The sequence below is a fragment of the Anthonomus grandis genome, chromosome 1 (assembly GCF_022605725.1).
Source record: "Anthonomus grandis grandis chromosome 1, icAntGran1.3, whole genome shotgun sequence".
Classification (NCBI taxonomy): domain Eukaryota; kingdom Metazoa; phylum Arthropoda; class Insecta; order Coleoptera; family Curculionidae; genus Anthonomus; species Anthonomus grandis.
In genome coordinates, this window is record NC_065546.1 from 56,692,431 (window position 1) to 56,707,280 (window position 14,850).

At 32.0% G+C, this 14,850-nt stretch overlaps 1 protein-coding gene across 50 annotated transcripts in view; it reads right to left on the reverse strand.

Annotated features, from left to right (window-relative positions):
* The window catches only part of LOC126742793 (uncharacterized), a 255,085-nt gene that overhangs the window by 204,766 nt on the left and 35,469 nt on the right, over positions 1-14,850 (reverse strand). For 49 of the 50 annotated variants that reach the window (XM_050449852.1, XM_050449861.1, XM_050449838.1 and 46 more), the window contains exons 1-5: positions 13,197-13,466; positions 8,259-8,432; positions 7,736-7,993; positions 2,713-2,853; positions 2,515-2,657 (exon numbers count right to left, since the gene is read on the reverse strand). The exons of the other annotated variant lie outside the window; for it this stretch is intronic. In XM_050449852.1, the coding sequence (XP_050305809.1) occupies positions 2,515-2,657; positions 2,713-2,853; positions 7,736-7,993; positions 8,259-8,432; positions 13,197-13,321 (841 nt within the window). In that variant the 5' untranslated portion in view covers positions 13,322-13,466. Of the gene's footprint in view, positions 1-2,514; positions 2,658-2,712; positions 2,854-7,735; positions 7,994-8,258; positions 8,433-13,196; positions 13,467-14,850 lie in introns of those variants that run through there. 50 annotated transcript variants of the gene reach the window in all.

The window sequence follows — 14,850 nt, forward strand, 5'->3', positions numbered from 1 at the left end:
CGACATTTTTGCTGGTTCTCAGAGCAACATCGTTCCTGCCGATGCTCCTGATTTGGGAACTAGTAGTAATGTGGTGGTGAAACTTGTTGAAAGAGTCCCCAAACACGAAAATCATGATTTTTTTTGATAATTGGTTTACTAGCGTCCCGCTTATGGTTTACTTGACCAAGAATGGTATCCATCCTCTTGGAACTGTGCATCCTTGAATCGAGTTCAAGGATGTAAAATGCTGTCAGAAAAAGAGTTTAAAAAATTTGGACGAGGATCTTGGCAAGAGAAAACTGCTATTAAAGACGATGTAAAGTACCATTTGCTGGTATGACAATAAAATTGTCTCAACTTTATCATTCTACGTCGGTTCACAGCCAACGGGAACTAAGCAAAGATTTTTTAAAAGCGAGAAATGCTACAAGAATGTGGAGTGCCCGCAAACAATTTTGAAATATAATGAATACATGGGAGGTGTAGACTTATTAGACTCTATGCTCGGTTACTATCGCATTAAAATTAGATCCAAAAAATGGTATCTTCGCATTTTCTTTCATTTTATGGACATGTGCGTTGTAAATAGTTGGCTTTTATGGAGAAGACAAAATGATATATATATATGCCACTTGAAGATTTTAAGGTGGCTATTGCAGATGCCTTATGCAACAGTGGGAAATCTGTATTAACCAGAAAACGTGGACCACCTAGCGCCAATCTTGAAAATGCTTATTTGCAAAAGAAGAAACGTGGCCCTACGACTGAAAGTTCGAAAAGACGGAATCGATCATTTGCCAGAATGGAGAGAGAATGACAGAAGTAGATGCAAGCATCCAGAGTGCAAATCCCAGACGTACATTTATTGTGTTAATTGCCAAATACCCCTATGCTTAAATAAAGACAGAAATTGTTTCATTCGATTCCATTCTGAATAACTGGATTAATAAATAGTTAGTGCATAGCGCTTCATAATATATGGTACATACACTTTTTTATTAAAAATTTTGATAAAAACACAATATACAATTTTTTAATTATTTTTCCATTTACGTGTGCGTAAATGGAATGTGATTTATCTTATATATTTTTTCCGACAAAAATAAAAAATCATGCAACAAGGGGTTAAATAAAGTTGGTAGAAGTTAAAAACGATTTTGACAAATTTTGGTTTTTTTTGAATATCTCCGGAACTATCCGGAATTTTAAAATTTTTTAAACGTCATTTTATTAGGCTCCAAATTGCGCAACTTTGCCTTTATTTAACCGATCACGTAACTCTTACGGTTTCTGAGATTCCAATGGTCACCCTCGAATTTGGAACAACCTGTACAGAGTGTCCAATTTTAGACACTTATTTCCGTTGCTATAGGAGATAAAGCCTTGCGGTTTTCACATTCTGTACTTACTACTTTTTTATGAAACGAAATATAACCATTATCAAAACTTTGGCAGCTGTCATAATTTTGAATCTACATAGTTATTTAGAAAATTTTGGATTTTGGGACCTCCCTTGTATCTCCCTTAATATTGAGGATACTGGGTGGTATGAATAAAAATGTAGTACCTGCTAAAACTAGAAGTATTAGCATTTTCTACGAAGTATGTACATACTTCAAATCTGAGAAGAAATTACATTTTAAAGTAGATACTTCTATTTTTTCCGAAACTTGCTACATCAAGTAGTATTTACCAAAAATGTTTACTACCATTTGCAGTACCTACTAGATGCTACGATTTTCAAGAGAAATGTAGTGTTTTGCGCGTAAACGCACTTTTACGCAACCACTTGTGTGCCACTTGTAGTATTGCGTTAGGTGTGTTAAATCAAAAAAGTTTTGACCAATTTTACGTCATTTAATTAAGAAGAACCCAGCGCTCCATTTAGTCTTAAGGTCTAATTTATACTGACTACATAAAAATATTAAAACACAACGACAAAAAACGGTTCTACGTGACAAAATCGACCGCGATCCCCCTTTGCCTACACAAACATTTCTTAGAAAAAGAAAGAAAAATAAACCGAGTGTCTCGCCGCGGACCTTTCGATTGCTTAGCTTCCATTTCTTCTGGTCTCTTCAAATTACGCCGATAAATAATTGAGTGAATAATTCGACCATGTAGTATGTAAGTACTTAAGTTTTGCGAAGTTGCTATAAGTGCATCTTCACTAAGAACACTACGGTGTTCTATTTGAAAAAGGATGGACTACGCAACAGAAAAATATATAACGTAAGACGTAACTATGATAATGATATTTTATACCATAAAATATTTCGGTAATTTACCAATAATTTATTATTGCTTTTAATTATTGTTTAAATTCTTTATTCTTTTAGGTTTAGTAGGGAAAACGTAGCTTAGAATCATCGTAACTTAGAACTTCTATCTCACAGCCGGTCGTTGAGGAATAAGAAGGCTTAGTTATAATTTAATTATAAATAAGAAGTATTGCCACGTGTATATATTAAATAAATAAATGTAATTATTAAATATCCTGGAAATTTAATAAAAAAGTTAATGTTTACTAACCGGGGTACCTCCGACCGGTTTGCTCTTGAAAATAGTAAATGCCTGGATTAGTTAATGTGGATAAGCCGTCCGATTTTGATTTTCCCACGACGGATCTGGATTCTGGATTTTCACTAATTATTTCTATTTTATTAAGATCCTCCCTGGTAATAATAATAATAGTAATAATAAAATGTTAAATAATAAAAAATCTCTTACTCGGTTTCGGGTAGAATATTTCTGAATATCAAAGGATAATCGAGCGGGACGAACCTCTCGTTTACTGGGACCGCAATGTAAATGTTCCCGTTTAGGAAAAATTTCGGATCTCGTACCGGAACCCCGTAAACTGTATGTAAGCTAGAAAATCGTATTTTATAAATTTTGTGCCAATATGATCACTATACCGGGTGACACAGAAAAAAAGGAACACTAAATAACTTTGTTACTTTTCACTATAAATACATGAAATTTGGTATATCGGTAAAATAGTTATAAGAGCATCTTTTGACACATTCTATTATTTTTCATCACTTCCGGTTTAACAGGAAATGACACTAACTTTCTTAATTTAAATGGGACACTTGGTATATTATTACCAATAAAAAATAAGATAATAAATAATAAATAAAATAACATTCTGAAAATAATGGTACTCTATTTAATACTTTTTATTTTATATTCATAGAAAAAAAATATTTTTTTAAATTTTAAAATAGGGTGCCATAAATGCGTATTTTTTAATCAAGTTATCACGGAAAAATAGTTTTCTTTGCATTTTTTAAATAGCACATAGGGACCAGCCACTTTTGAAATGCGGTTTCTTTCTACCAATAATTTGGTATGATTGATGAAGGCCGCTTCTTTTTGGAAGAGTTTTCGCACGACCTCGGGACTCGTCGGATAAAAGTGCCTATAACTTTTTTTCTAATTAGGGTAGAGAAGTGATTTTTACCTTTTCATAATCTAGATATATGAGGCTACAACACTATCGACTGCAATTTTTCATTTGTTTCTTTATTTAGGAGGGGGAAGCTTTAGAACTCAAAACATTTTTTTTGTTCGATTTTTTTCCGCGTGCTTCGATACAGGTCGCAGCGGTTCTTTGAATTTTATGAAATTTAATGGGTCGATTAGACCTCGTCTCTAGATGGACTGTATACTTTTTGGTTATTCTCAACATGTGTGATATTCTAGCCCTTCTAACGGTTTAACGATATCTTTCCGGAAATACTGACTCACAGAAGATATGTGCGCCTCATCGAGTGCTTTTATTATTTTTTATTAAGGACTTTTTTCGAAAAATTGTTTTTTTTTGAGAAAAATCAAGAAAATCCCAAAAAATTAATTTTTTTTTAGTTTTCTTTATGTAAAATTTTTATGATGATTTAATTTGGATTAATTAAAACCGCATTCTTTTCGAATAAAACGGCGTATTAAGTTTAACGCTATGACTTATACAGGGTGAGTTTTTTGACACTTTTTTTTTCCAGCCTTAATAAGTTTTTAGTGGCGCTTCCTAGAGCCGAATGGCCTATAGGCGGTTTGTAGCGTGTGATAAGCAGAATGTTTTGCATCTTCAACCGTACTTCTAGGTAAAACCGTTTTTGAGCTATGAATTTTTTAACATTTTTTAACTTTGGAAATTAATTGTGCACACCCTGTATGTGATAGATAAACCAATCGAGCAGATGCGCCATTCATTTTACTATAACATACCAAAATTTCATATTTTCGCTATTTTTACAAGTACCCTAAAAGTTTTTTTTTTCAAAAAAAGTCCCAAGCACGAAAAATCGCCAAAAATCACCCTGCACACTGATGAATTCTCAAAGTCGCCCATGGCCGCGTCTCCATGGCAACGGAAACGGCGATTTTCGCCGAAAAAAGACCCTTTTTATAATCGAAATTTAACCACTAAAACCGATTGGAATCGGTCCAGAATTGATATTATTCTGTTCCTAAGGCTTTATACTATTTTTCCATGTACAAATCATAAGGTAAAAACCTTTTTTTATACCCGAAATCATCGTCTGAAAATGGTCGATTTTGACGTCTACGCGATTTTACGGCGGTTTTGACAACATGGCGTCAACGTGGATGAATTGGCTCGGACTTACTTGCTTCCTAATTTCATTGATAAAATGCTTAAAATTGCTCAGAACTTCCTGAAATTTGTACAGAATTATTCAAGAAACTCTGGAGAATCCGAATATGTGCATATCTTTTACCAAATCGGGCTCTTTTAGCCGTGATAATTTGGCAACGTTTTGACGTTTTAGCATTTTCCGTGTCTTATTATAATATTCATGCGACACAGTGTCTATACAAGGCATTTTGCTAGACAAAAATAACAATACAGTGGGTCCTAATGATTAAAAAAAAAATCTAATCGGGATTTAATGGGTATTATTTATTATTTTATGTGGTAATTTTTTTTTTACTTTTTTGGTATTTGCCCGATTTGAATGAAATTTGGTATTTGGGTTTTGACAACCGAAACTTTTTTCCTATGGGTCCGATTTGATTGATATTTGGTACCTGGGGTTGATTTAGGCAATAATTATTGATTTTTAACAAAGTTTTGAATTATTGAGTTTTATAGTCACGTGACAATCAAAACTTGCGCCCTATGGGTCCGATTGGATTGAAATTTGGAGTTAATTTAGGAAATAATTATTGATTTTTAGCAAATTTTTGAAGTATTGGCTTTAGTAAGTTACATGACAATTAAAACTTTATTCCTATGTAAAACTTTGTATTTGAGATTTATTTAGGATAAGATTTTTCAATTTTTGCAAAGTTTTTAAATATTATGCATATGTGTTTTTACGTCAAGTGCTGCAGCCATATTAAATATTAAAACATACTTAAATTCGAGCGGAGCTCTTATCACATCATGGTTCTGTGAAGCACTATACCCCAAAAACCGTAGACTCAAAGCTTGTAAGACATATAACGCGGTGAGTAGCGTTGTCGGAGCAACTGCTCAACAATCTTCAATGGTTATTTCGACTTGAATTGTATTTAAAAAACTTTCTACTGATTGAGGAAAATTTCTACTGATCAAAGTACGAGCTTAGCTCTCGTACTTGTTTTAACATAACATGTTCGCAACGACCACCTTCTTGTCTAATGAAAGTACGTATGCGCGGGAATATAGCGTACGGCGTATGAATTTTTCCTTCATCTGTAAACGTTTTAAATAATAGCAAATTTATTTAAATAACAAATAATAATTGCGCTTAACAAGATGTCATGTATTATTCTTTTTTAAAAAATAAATGAAGAACGCGTGAAAACAGCCTATTTAAGAAATCAAAGCTTTCTATGCTATTTTTATTAATTAAATGCGTTTATTTATGTAACTTAGTTTGTTTGTCCTTATGGGCTTATTTGTCAACCGATTTAAAAGACAATTATATCAAATTATTGGGAACAAGAAACCGCATTTCAAAAGTGATTGTTCCCTATAATGTGCTATTTAAAAAAATAAAGTAAACGCCAAAATTAATGGTTTGGACAGTTTAAAATGCAATGAAAACTATTTTTCCGTGATAAATTAAATAAAAATTACAACTTTGAACACATTCATGGCACCCTATTTTAAAATTAAAAAAAAAAATTCTATGAGCATAAAACAAAAAGTACAAAATACAGTATCATTATTTTCAGGATATAATTTTCTATCAAAATACGTAATAATATACTACTAGTCCCATTTAAAATAAGAAAGTTAGTGTCACTTCCTGTTAAACCGGAAGTGACGGAAAATAATAGAATGTGTCAAAAGATGCTCTTATAACTGTCCTATCGATATACCCTATTGCAATTGTTTATTTTGAAAAATAACAAAAATTATTTAGTGTTCCCTTTTTTCTGTGTCACCCGGTAGAACGTGATTTTATCACTTCCGGCTTGACGCACATATCTGTCAAAAGGGATTTAAATGTTATTGCTTGCAATTCATCTAGCGTGCCGTGACTTTCGTTGACATCATTCATAATTGTCAATCAAGGGAGGTCTGGAAAAATAGCTTCAAGGACCTGTGGACATTTTTCCAGGTCTCGTTGATTAGAAATTTAATCATTTTTTAATAAAATCATGACCCACTAGATCTAAAGTCAAAAACTTATAATAGAAAATGGCATTTGAGTATAAGGTAACATTTGACCTAATTCTATAAAAAAATATTTCAGTTTTTAATAATTAATTGTGCGTACCGTGACTTTATTAAGATTACTTAAATTCTGTAAAGGAGGTGTGGACTTTTTTCCAGGTTTCTTTGATTATAATCAGTGATTTCAAAAACGCATTGCACACTATATATGAATACGTTAACACTTTAATATGAAATAATATTTATAGTATTTTTGACAGGGCTGTCATAATATCAATCTAAGTTTGCCATTGCTTCGTGGAAGTTATTTATATTTAATCAAGGAGGAGTGGAATTTTTAGCTCCTTAAATTATAGATTATTAGATTAAAAATTATTATTGTTTTTTTTTTTAAATTAATCACTAATAATATAATTATAAATTAAAAAGTCATGACACTAGTGACTAGATCAAATGTAAAGATGACTTTATTATAATTAAGCCCATTCTAAAGTCAATGTAACACAGAAAAACTTAGTAGGGAGTCTTTTCTTCCATAAATAAAATGCACAATGCTAATTTCAGGAGTTCGAAAACATTTACATTACATTACGTTATTTTTTACGACAGGTGATAAAAAAAATACAGATTGAAAATTGTAAAATTGTAAAAAAACTAATAGAAAGTTACTAACAACTTAACACATTCCCAAAATATAAACAATAACACAAACAACGGTACATAAAAACACATTTAGTAAACTATTAAAATTATAACAAACTGAGTATGTAATTTCTGATTACAGATTTCTACTTATTACTGGGAGCGAGTGACAGAGACCCAAAAAAGATCTTTTTAATTTTGCAAAAAAAAACAAAAAAAAAAAGAAGTTGAGGATGGAATCTCGGAACCGAAACGTCGAAAACAAAAACTGAATTCAGGTATGCGTTGTCCTTAAAAGCGCTTTCAAGTGGATTTATAAAATTGACGTTAGCCACTTGACGGACGTTCGCGAAACAACTAATAGAGATTTCAACTTTAATTGAACGTCATTAATAATTTTAAAAGTGTGTAAGGCTTTACGATGTTAATAAGTTTCCTTAAATTCCTATTGTTAACAGATAAAGAAACGAACAGTCTTACAATTGTACTCCCAAAGGCATATTTAGGGCTTTGGCGATAAGGCCCAAGATCAAGTTCCAAAGTTTCATGTCCGAGTCGGTTAAAACGACTTTGCAGGGCATTTCCTGACTCCGTCCGTTGGGTAACACGAACAGCATGATCTTCCTGTTGGGGGAAATCGTGGTGGAGGTGGAGGGCTGCGTAAAGTGGGCCACGGTGTAGCTGAGAGGCCTTGCGGGGATTTGGCTGAGGACCTCCCGTTCTTTTTGAGTTTTATAACTAAAAAGTATACGTTTCTTTTTTTGGAAAAGTCTAACTTTCTTTAAAAGCAAATATCTACTCGAAACCATGAAAACCCTCTTATAAATAAATACATTGTCGGCAACTTTACAACCGACGCTGCCTTCGCAGCGCAATATTACCGAGACAATAAAAACCTCTTTCCCATTGCATTAAATATTAAATAAACTTTATGCAACCGTTTTACTACCGCAGATTAAATCGAATTTTAATGGCGCGGGTATAAGGAAACTTATATACGAACCCGTTTCTTCTTTCCTTGAACTTTTCCATTCCCAGGACCGCATATTTTCCGTAAGGTTCCAATTCCTTAAAGGCGGTCACGATGCGCTTCGATTCGATATCAAAGAGGGTAACGGCCGCCCCGAAGGACGGTTTTACTATTTTCGTGATATAACCCAAAACATCTTTCCAGGACCTAAAACGGTTTAGACAAGGACGAATAATTTAAATTAAGGGAGGTATAATCCCAAGACATACACACAAACGAAAAAGTCTCTATTAAGGGGAGCCAATCAAGTTAGTAATATATAGCATATTGCCACATGTTAATATTTTATATAATCAATTATAACAAAACTACTTTGGTCCGTGGGGACCAGTAGAAATGTTTAAAATGTTTGTCAGTACTAGAAAAAAATCTCTACAAAAATCCAAGGGGTGCCCTAAACACGCAGTGGGGAAGAGACCTGCCGTATCCTCATAAGGCTCTGAGTTCAAACCTTAGTCTCGGCATGGTGCTCTATCCAACTTTTTCTTTTTTTAGTACTTCGAAAAAATTAACATCTATAGTAAATACAGAGAGAAAAGGGAAGGTCTCATTATCTATTATAATCAGAAATAAATTTCATTGAAATATTACTTACTTATTTCTGGGTATCATGCTTCAGAGAACCATGATGTGTTACAATACGCTCCGCTCTCAAGTAACTCGTATAAATAAATATAACCAATATTCAATGATACCTTCTTATTTTATTATAATACGCCATCTAGGGTAAATACGCTAAAACAGAGTCCTCAATTAGAAAACACTGTTGTACTGGCGAACGTTATGGCGTATTCACCATAGTATGCAGATAATCGCTGTTTCCAATGTAATTTCATTTACGTTTTTAAATTATGCTCCAAATTCAAAATTTATTTTTTTACCTTAAAGGCCATTCAAAATTAAGTAAAAAAGTTTAATAAATAAATTTTCCATGATTTATACGTGCCACAAGAAAAGGGAAAAAGAGGGTCCCATTTATTATAGGGTATTGGAATAAGACAACCGTGTTTTTATGTCTATTTTTTTTCATTTTTCAAATTTATTTTTGAAAGCTTATAGTAATAAGATATAAAAAGAATTGACATGAGGAGAATAAGGAATAAAAGAAACCAAAAACGAAATGAATCCAAACTATAGAAGCCGAGATATAAGTAAAAATGTGGGAAAAACAAAAGAAAACTGGTTTTTTCCCACCGTACCATTTTTTTTTTTAAAATGATTATTGGCAAATTTTAAAATAAGCCCTAAACTAACAATTTTTAGTAAAAAAGCCCAACAAAAAAATTATTTTTTTTTTGGTCGAAAATCGAAAAGGGGTATACCCTCGAAAATTTTCGAAAAAATGGTTTTTATTTTTTTATAAATAAACTATAACTCTGACAACTTTTTGTATTAAATAAAAGTTCTTGGGTATATTAAGAGATATTCGCCTGTCAAAACGAATTGGTTCTAGCTATTATAGAATCGGAGAAAATTGAAAAAAACTGTAAAACATAAATATCGAATTATCAAGAGCCCTATGAAAAAATGTCAATTTTTTATTTTTTTATCTTGCACTACTTCAGAGTACCTTTAAAAAAGGTTATTACTAATTTGACTCTAAAATGAACAGAAACCTTATTTCTTTGCATTTTTCGATTTTCGAACAAAATCCGGGGTCAAAATGACGTTTTTTCAAAATATGCTCTGAATTGAAAATTTCTTTTTTCTGGTTAAAGACCATTCAAAAACTAGTAAAAAAGCTTTATGACAAATTTTTCCACGATTCATACGAGTGTCACAATCTAAAGAGAAAGATCAGATCCCATAATAAGCAATGTATTAGGATAGGAAAAAGTGGTTTGTTTCTTGTTTTTTTTTTTAATTTTTAGTTTAAAAGGCAATTATAATAAAATAAAAAAAAATTTAAAGGAAAAAAAACGAATAAAAAAATGTATCAACTTATTGAATTGAAGCTATAAAAGCCGTGATATAAGTAATATAGTAAAATAATACAAAAATACACATTTTTTTTGACACCGCATCAATGTCTTTTTTTTCTAAATTGATAAACTATTAATATAATTTTTTTTACCAATTTAGCAACCCCCACTAAAAGAGCCCTAAGTAAAATAAAACTATTATTACTATTATTTTTTTCCAGGTATTTATACCTTGTCCTAACCTTTATGCTGCTTTTACTATTATTATAAGGATTATCTTTCTTGTAAATATTCTTAAACCTTAAAACACCCTGTAGATTAATATTACTATTATTATAAATAATATTTTCTTTATTTATGCCCTCAACCTTAAAACCCCCCGTATAATTCTATTTACATACTATTATTATCCTCATAAATGTTCCATAATATCAATACCCTCTGTATATTTCAAATATATATTTCTTAATATTTATATTCATTTTATTTATCCTAGTAATTTATCAAGAAACCGCGTAAAATTGTCCCAATAATACTAATAATTCATTAATAAAAAAACTCATGACGTCACGAGACGAACACGACGCGTTTATAATAATTGTTTGATTGGAATCTGGTTGATTGGAACGGCTTTTTTTTGGGGGGTTTATCTTAAATAACAGCGTGTTGCGGAAAAACGGTAACATTTAAAGAAAAACGGTATTTAGTGAATGATAGCCAGATAGTGTCCGGTGATTTCAGAAAAAAAATGGTTGTCGTAGGTATCATAGGTATGCCGGTATTAAGCGTCAAAGTTATAAAAATGTGTAGAGTAAAAACTACTCTACGTATAAGGTTGTAGACTATGTCGAAAAATAGGATTTAAAAAGTTCTTAAAATGCTGAAAGTTTGAAATTTCTAGGTGCTGTCAATAAAGAGTTATTAAGAAAAGTAGAAAAAAACGGTAAAAAAAAGGCTCAAAAAGGGGTTTATATTTGTTAACACAGCTCACCCTGTATAATACGTAGCGTCATGAATAATACCTCTATTTAATCCTAAAGGATTAAGCTTTCAAACGATGTTAACAAAAAAATTAAAAAATTTTTTTAGAAGTAGAAAAAAATTTATTTCTCAAAAAAATTCACTTTTTCTTTTTTGAAAAAAAAAATTTTAAGTTTCAGCTCGTTTATCTCGGAAGGGGTTTCTTTTGGAAAAAAATAGTTTTAATAAAAAAGGAAGCTACATTTACGTAGAAAAGGGCTGTTTTGTTCGCATTATCGGGAACATTATTGTTTAGGCCCTACAACCGTTTAAGTCCGCGAGGTACCGCGCAAAAAGTTCAAAATTCATTCACAGAAAAATCCGACTTCTAAGGGGTTTATCTTAAAAAGCGCCCTTTGGGAGTTGCTTTGCATAAAGGCCTTTGACGTCAATGAGTTTCAGAAAATTCGGCTCAGTCAGTTTTTCACAAGTTGCTGCACCGACTGTTTTCGCGAAAAAAGCAGTTTTTTGCCACGCCCGCCCCTTCGTGGCGGCGTGGCCAAAAAAAATTTACGTCATCACGTAGCTTCAGCCTTCCCACATAAAACGGTGAAAACCAGAAAAAAAAATTCGCCATAGAAGCAAAGTTATCAACGTTTATGTGACGCGAGTCCTAAATCTGTCAATTCTTCACGAGCACATATAAGAGCTTCGCTCTTAACAATGACTAAGCTAGTACAAATGCACAAAGCCATAAGTGTTTTGAAAACTGCATACAAAAAGGGAGAGATGGTTTGAAAGCGATTGAAAATTAAATTTCTGACGTTACAGCCATTACTACGACTTAAAATAAATGACGCTTTACAAATGAAGATCCGCATATTTATAGAACGGTAGCAACCAAGAAGGTTTGTGATACTATTATTAGGTTTGTTCTGGCAGAAGTTTGACCAATACACAAACTGGAATCTGCGCAGACGAACGAAAGTACGCGTTCTAGCAAAACTAATCCGGGATTCTGACTGCCTGTCAGCTGTTCTAGCAACAACAAAGTTCAGTTTGGAAATTGGTTTCAAACCACTAAAAGTATTCCGTAGAATTTCATCGGTTTGGGACATGCGCAAGGTATATGTCAAGATTCTGTTTTCTTTTTTTGTTTGTCATTTGGATAATCAATAAGAAATGTATATCCGGATTTGGAGTTGGGATAATAATTGTGGGATAATTGAAATTTGATTTTTGCTACTTTCAAAGTATATATGTTTTATTTTTAAATAAAAATTAAACATATTGAGAAATTATTTTTTTCTTACTAGTGAAAGAAACAATTATGCATCCAAACCATATTTATGAAAGGGTGCACTCCTTAGGGTCACACTCGCACTAAATACTAAGTAAATAAATTATGTTATTTTTGTAATAAATTTTGTGCATGATGCGTGAAGCGATTTTTACAAAAATGAGAAAAATGGAAATAACTTTTAAACCATCAATAATCGGATAGTAGTATATAGGGTTTTTTTGATTGCAAATGATCTCCTCTATCACCTCCTCTCGTTTGGACGTCTACTTTTGGGACACCCTATATAAACGGGGCTATATAATAGAGAAAAACAGAAGAACAAAAAAAAATTATTAATTTATTTACTTGTGTCAAATTTGACAACGTTACAATATTGAAAACGTTTTGAGGATATAAACATTTACCCATCTCTCTTTTGCTCGTGGAACTCTTATGGAAAGTATCTTAACATTTGTTGAACGTAAGTGTGATACATGATACATATAAGAAAAAAAATTCCTGATGGTTACTTAAAGACAAAACATTGTAGGGTCATTTATTTTGCTCTACGCTTTAAAATGACCGAGTTGTCGGTTTTCTTCGGTTATTTCCGGAATGGCGTACAGGTGCACTAAACAACTTATTCATTAAATTTATCCTCGTGTAATAAAATGTCTCGCTCTACACACGTACGTATATTGGAAAATAGGGGCAAAAAGAATTTTCTTGGAATAAATCACAAAATACCTGTAAATCTTCGAATTAATGGATAAAACTTGTCCGTTGCCGTTAAAATCGCCGTTTTCCCATACGTAAATAACCTTCTTGGTAGAGCCTTTGTTCGACTGGATCGAGGTGCCTGAAGAGTCCATAATGGAGCGTATTTCAATGGGTTTACCTTAGTAATTGGCATGTTATTGGAAAGCGTTAATAGGCATTTTCCGGGTTTTTTTTATGTTTTTTTTTTATGTGTATGGCTTTACTTCAAATTTTATTGACGTGTTAGTGACGTCTACAGATCTGTCACTTAGGAGTAATAATGACGTGTGTGGGTCATCGGGAAGGCGGTGAAATGTGAGCTGTGATCGGGAATATATTCAAAAACCCAAAAAAACAACCATTAAATAAAGAGGCAATTATAATAATTAATGGAGCACCGGTTTACTTTAATAAAACCCAAATGACCTCCCTTGATTGACACATTTTAAATAACACATAAATAGTAATTACTCAATGCCAATAAATATTTATTATTAATAATAACAGATTTAATTTACTCCCGCGATTATGTACACAGATAGCAATTTATATTTAAAACATGCCATTAATAATCAAATCAATATAGACGGTGATTTATTTTAGAAGATCAAAGAATTAGTTTGGATTATATTAGGTGATATTTTCACGAGCGGTTCACAGCTTTATACATTACCTAATATTATTACGCGATGAGCTGTTTTTAAAAACAAAAATTAACATAAGTTAGAATGAATTGAACTTTACCCCAATCGATCTGAATTTGTCCTGATATTTAAAATTAATATAAAACCAACCTGGGGGGCTATAAAATAATTACTGAGGTAACATTTTGGGTTTTGGTCAATACCTATGCCCTTTATTTCTGACTTTTGTACCACAAAACTGGGTTATTAACTTCTATGCTCGTGGCAAGCCTGGACAATGTAGATAGAAGGGAAATGACCAATTAAAGTTACATTTTAGGTCCTCCAATAGATAATACCTATTTATAACGTTAAAAGCATAATGTTGTTTTATTTTTAGGAAATTTTAACCGATTAAATCTGAACAAATTGTCTCTTCTATGCCATTATACTACAAACCAACGGACTGGTTTTATATTAACAATAATGGCTTCGTTTTTACGGTCGTGGTTAATGGAATTGGAAAACTAGGACCAATTAAAATGTAACAATTCCAAATGATAATTACAAAATGTAATAAGAAATTATACAGGGTGTCCCCTTTCTACTAATCAAAAATGCTACAGTATATACAAGAACCATAAAAAAACAGTTTGAGATAGGACATAGATGGTCGGAAGTGCCTCGTTTCCAAAATACATGAATGAGTGTTGAAACTTTTCAAAAAAATCGTTTTTTTTCCCTCTGTATTAAAAACTCTTTAAGGGATTTAAATGAAGTTTTTAGGTTTTAAATGATAAGTAGTGAGGCAACTTTTTGAAGAATTGCAAGTAATTTAACTTGTCCAGGGACGGACTTACAGCACAAAAAACAGGTACGCCACTATTTTTTTGAAAAAATTTTTTTTTTCATAATTCTTTATTTTATTATTTTTTTTTATTTCTTGAAAATTTTAGCTAGTTTGTCATGATAATCTCCCATAAATAACAATAATGACAAAGTGTGTACATGTTTTTGTT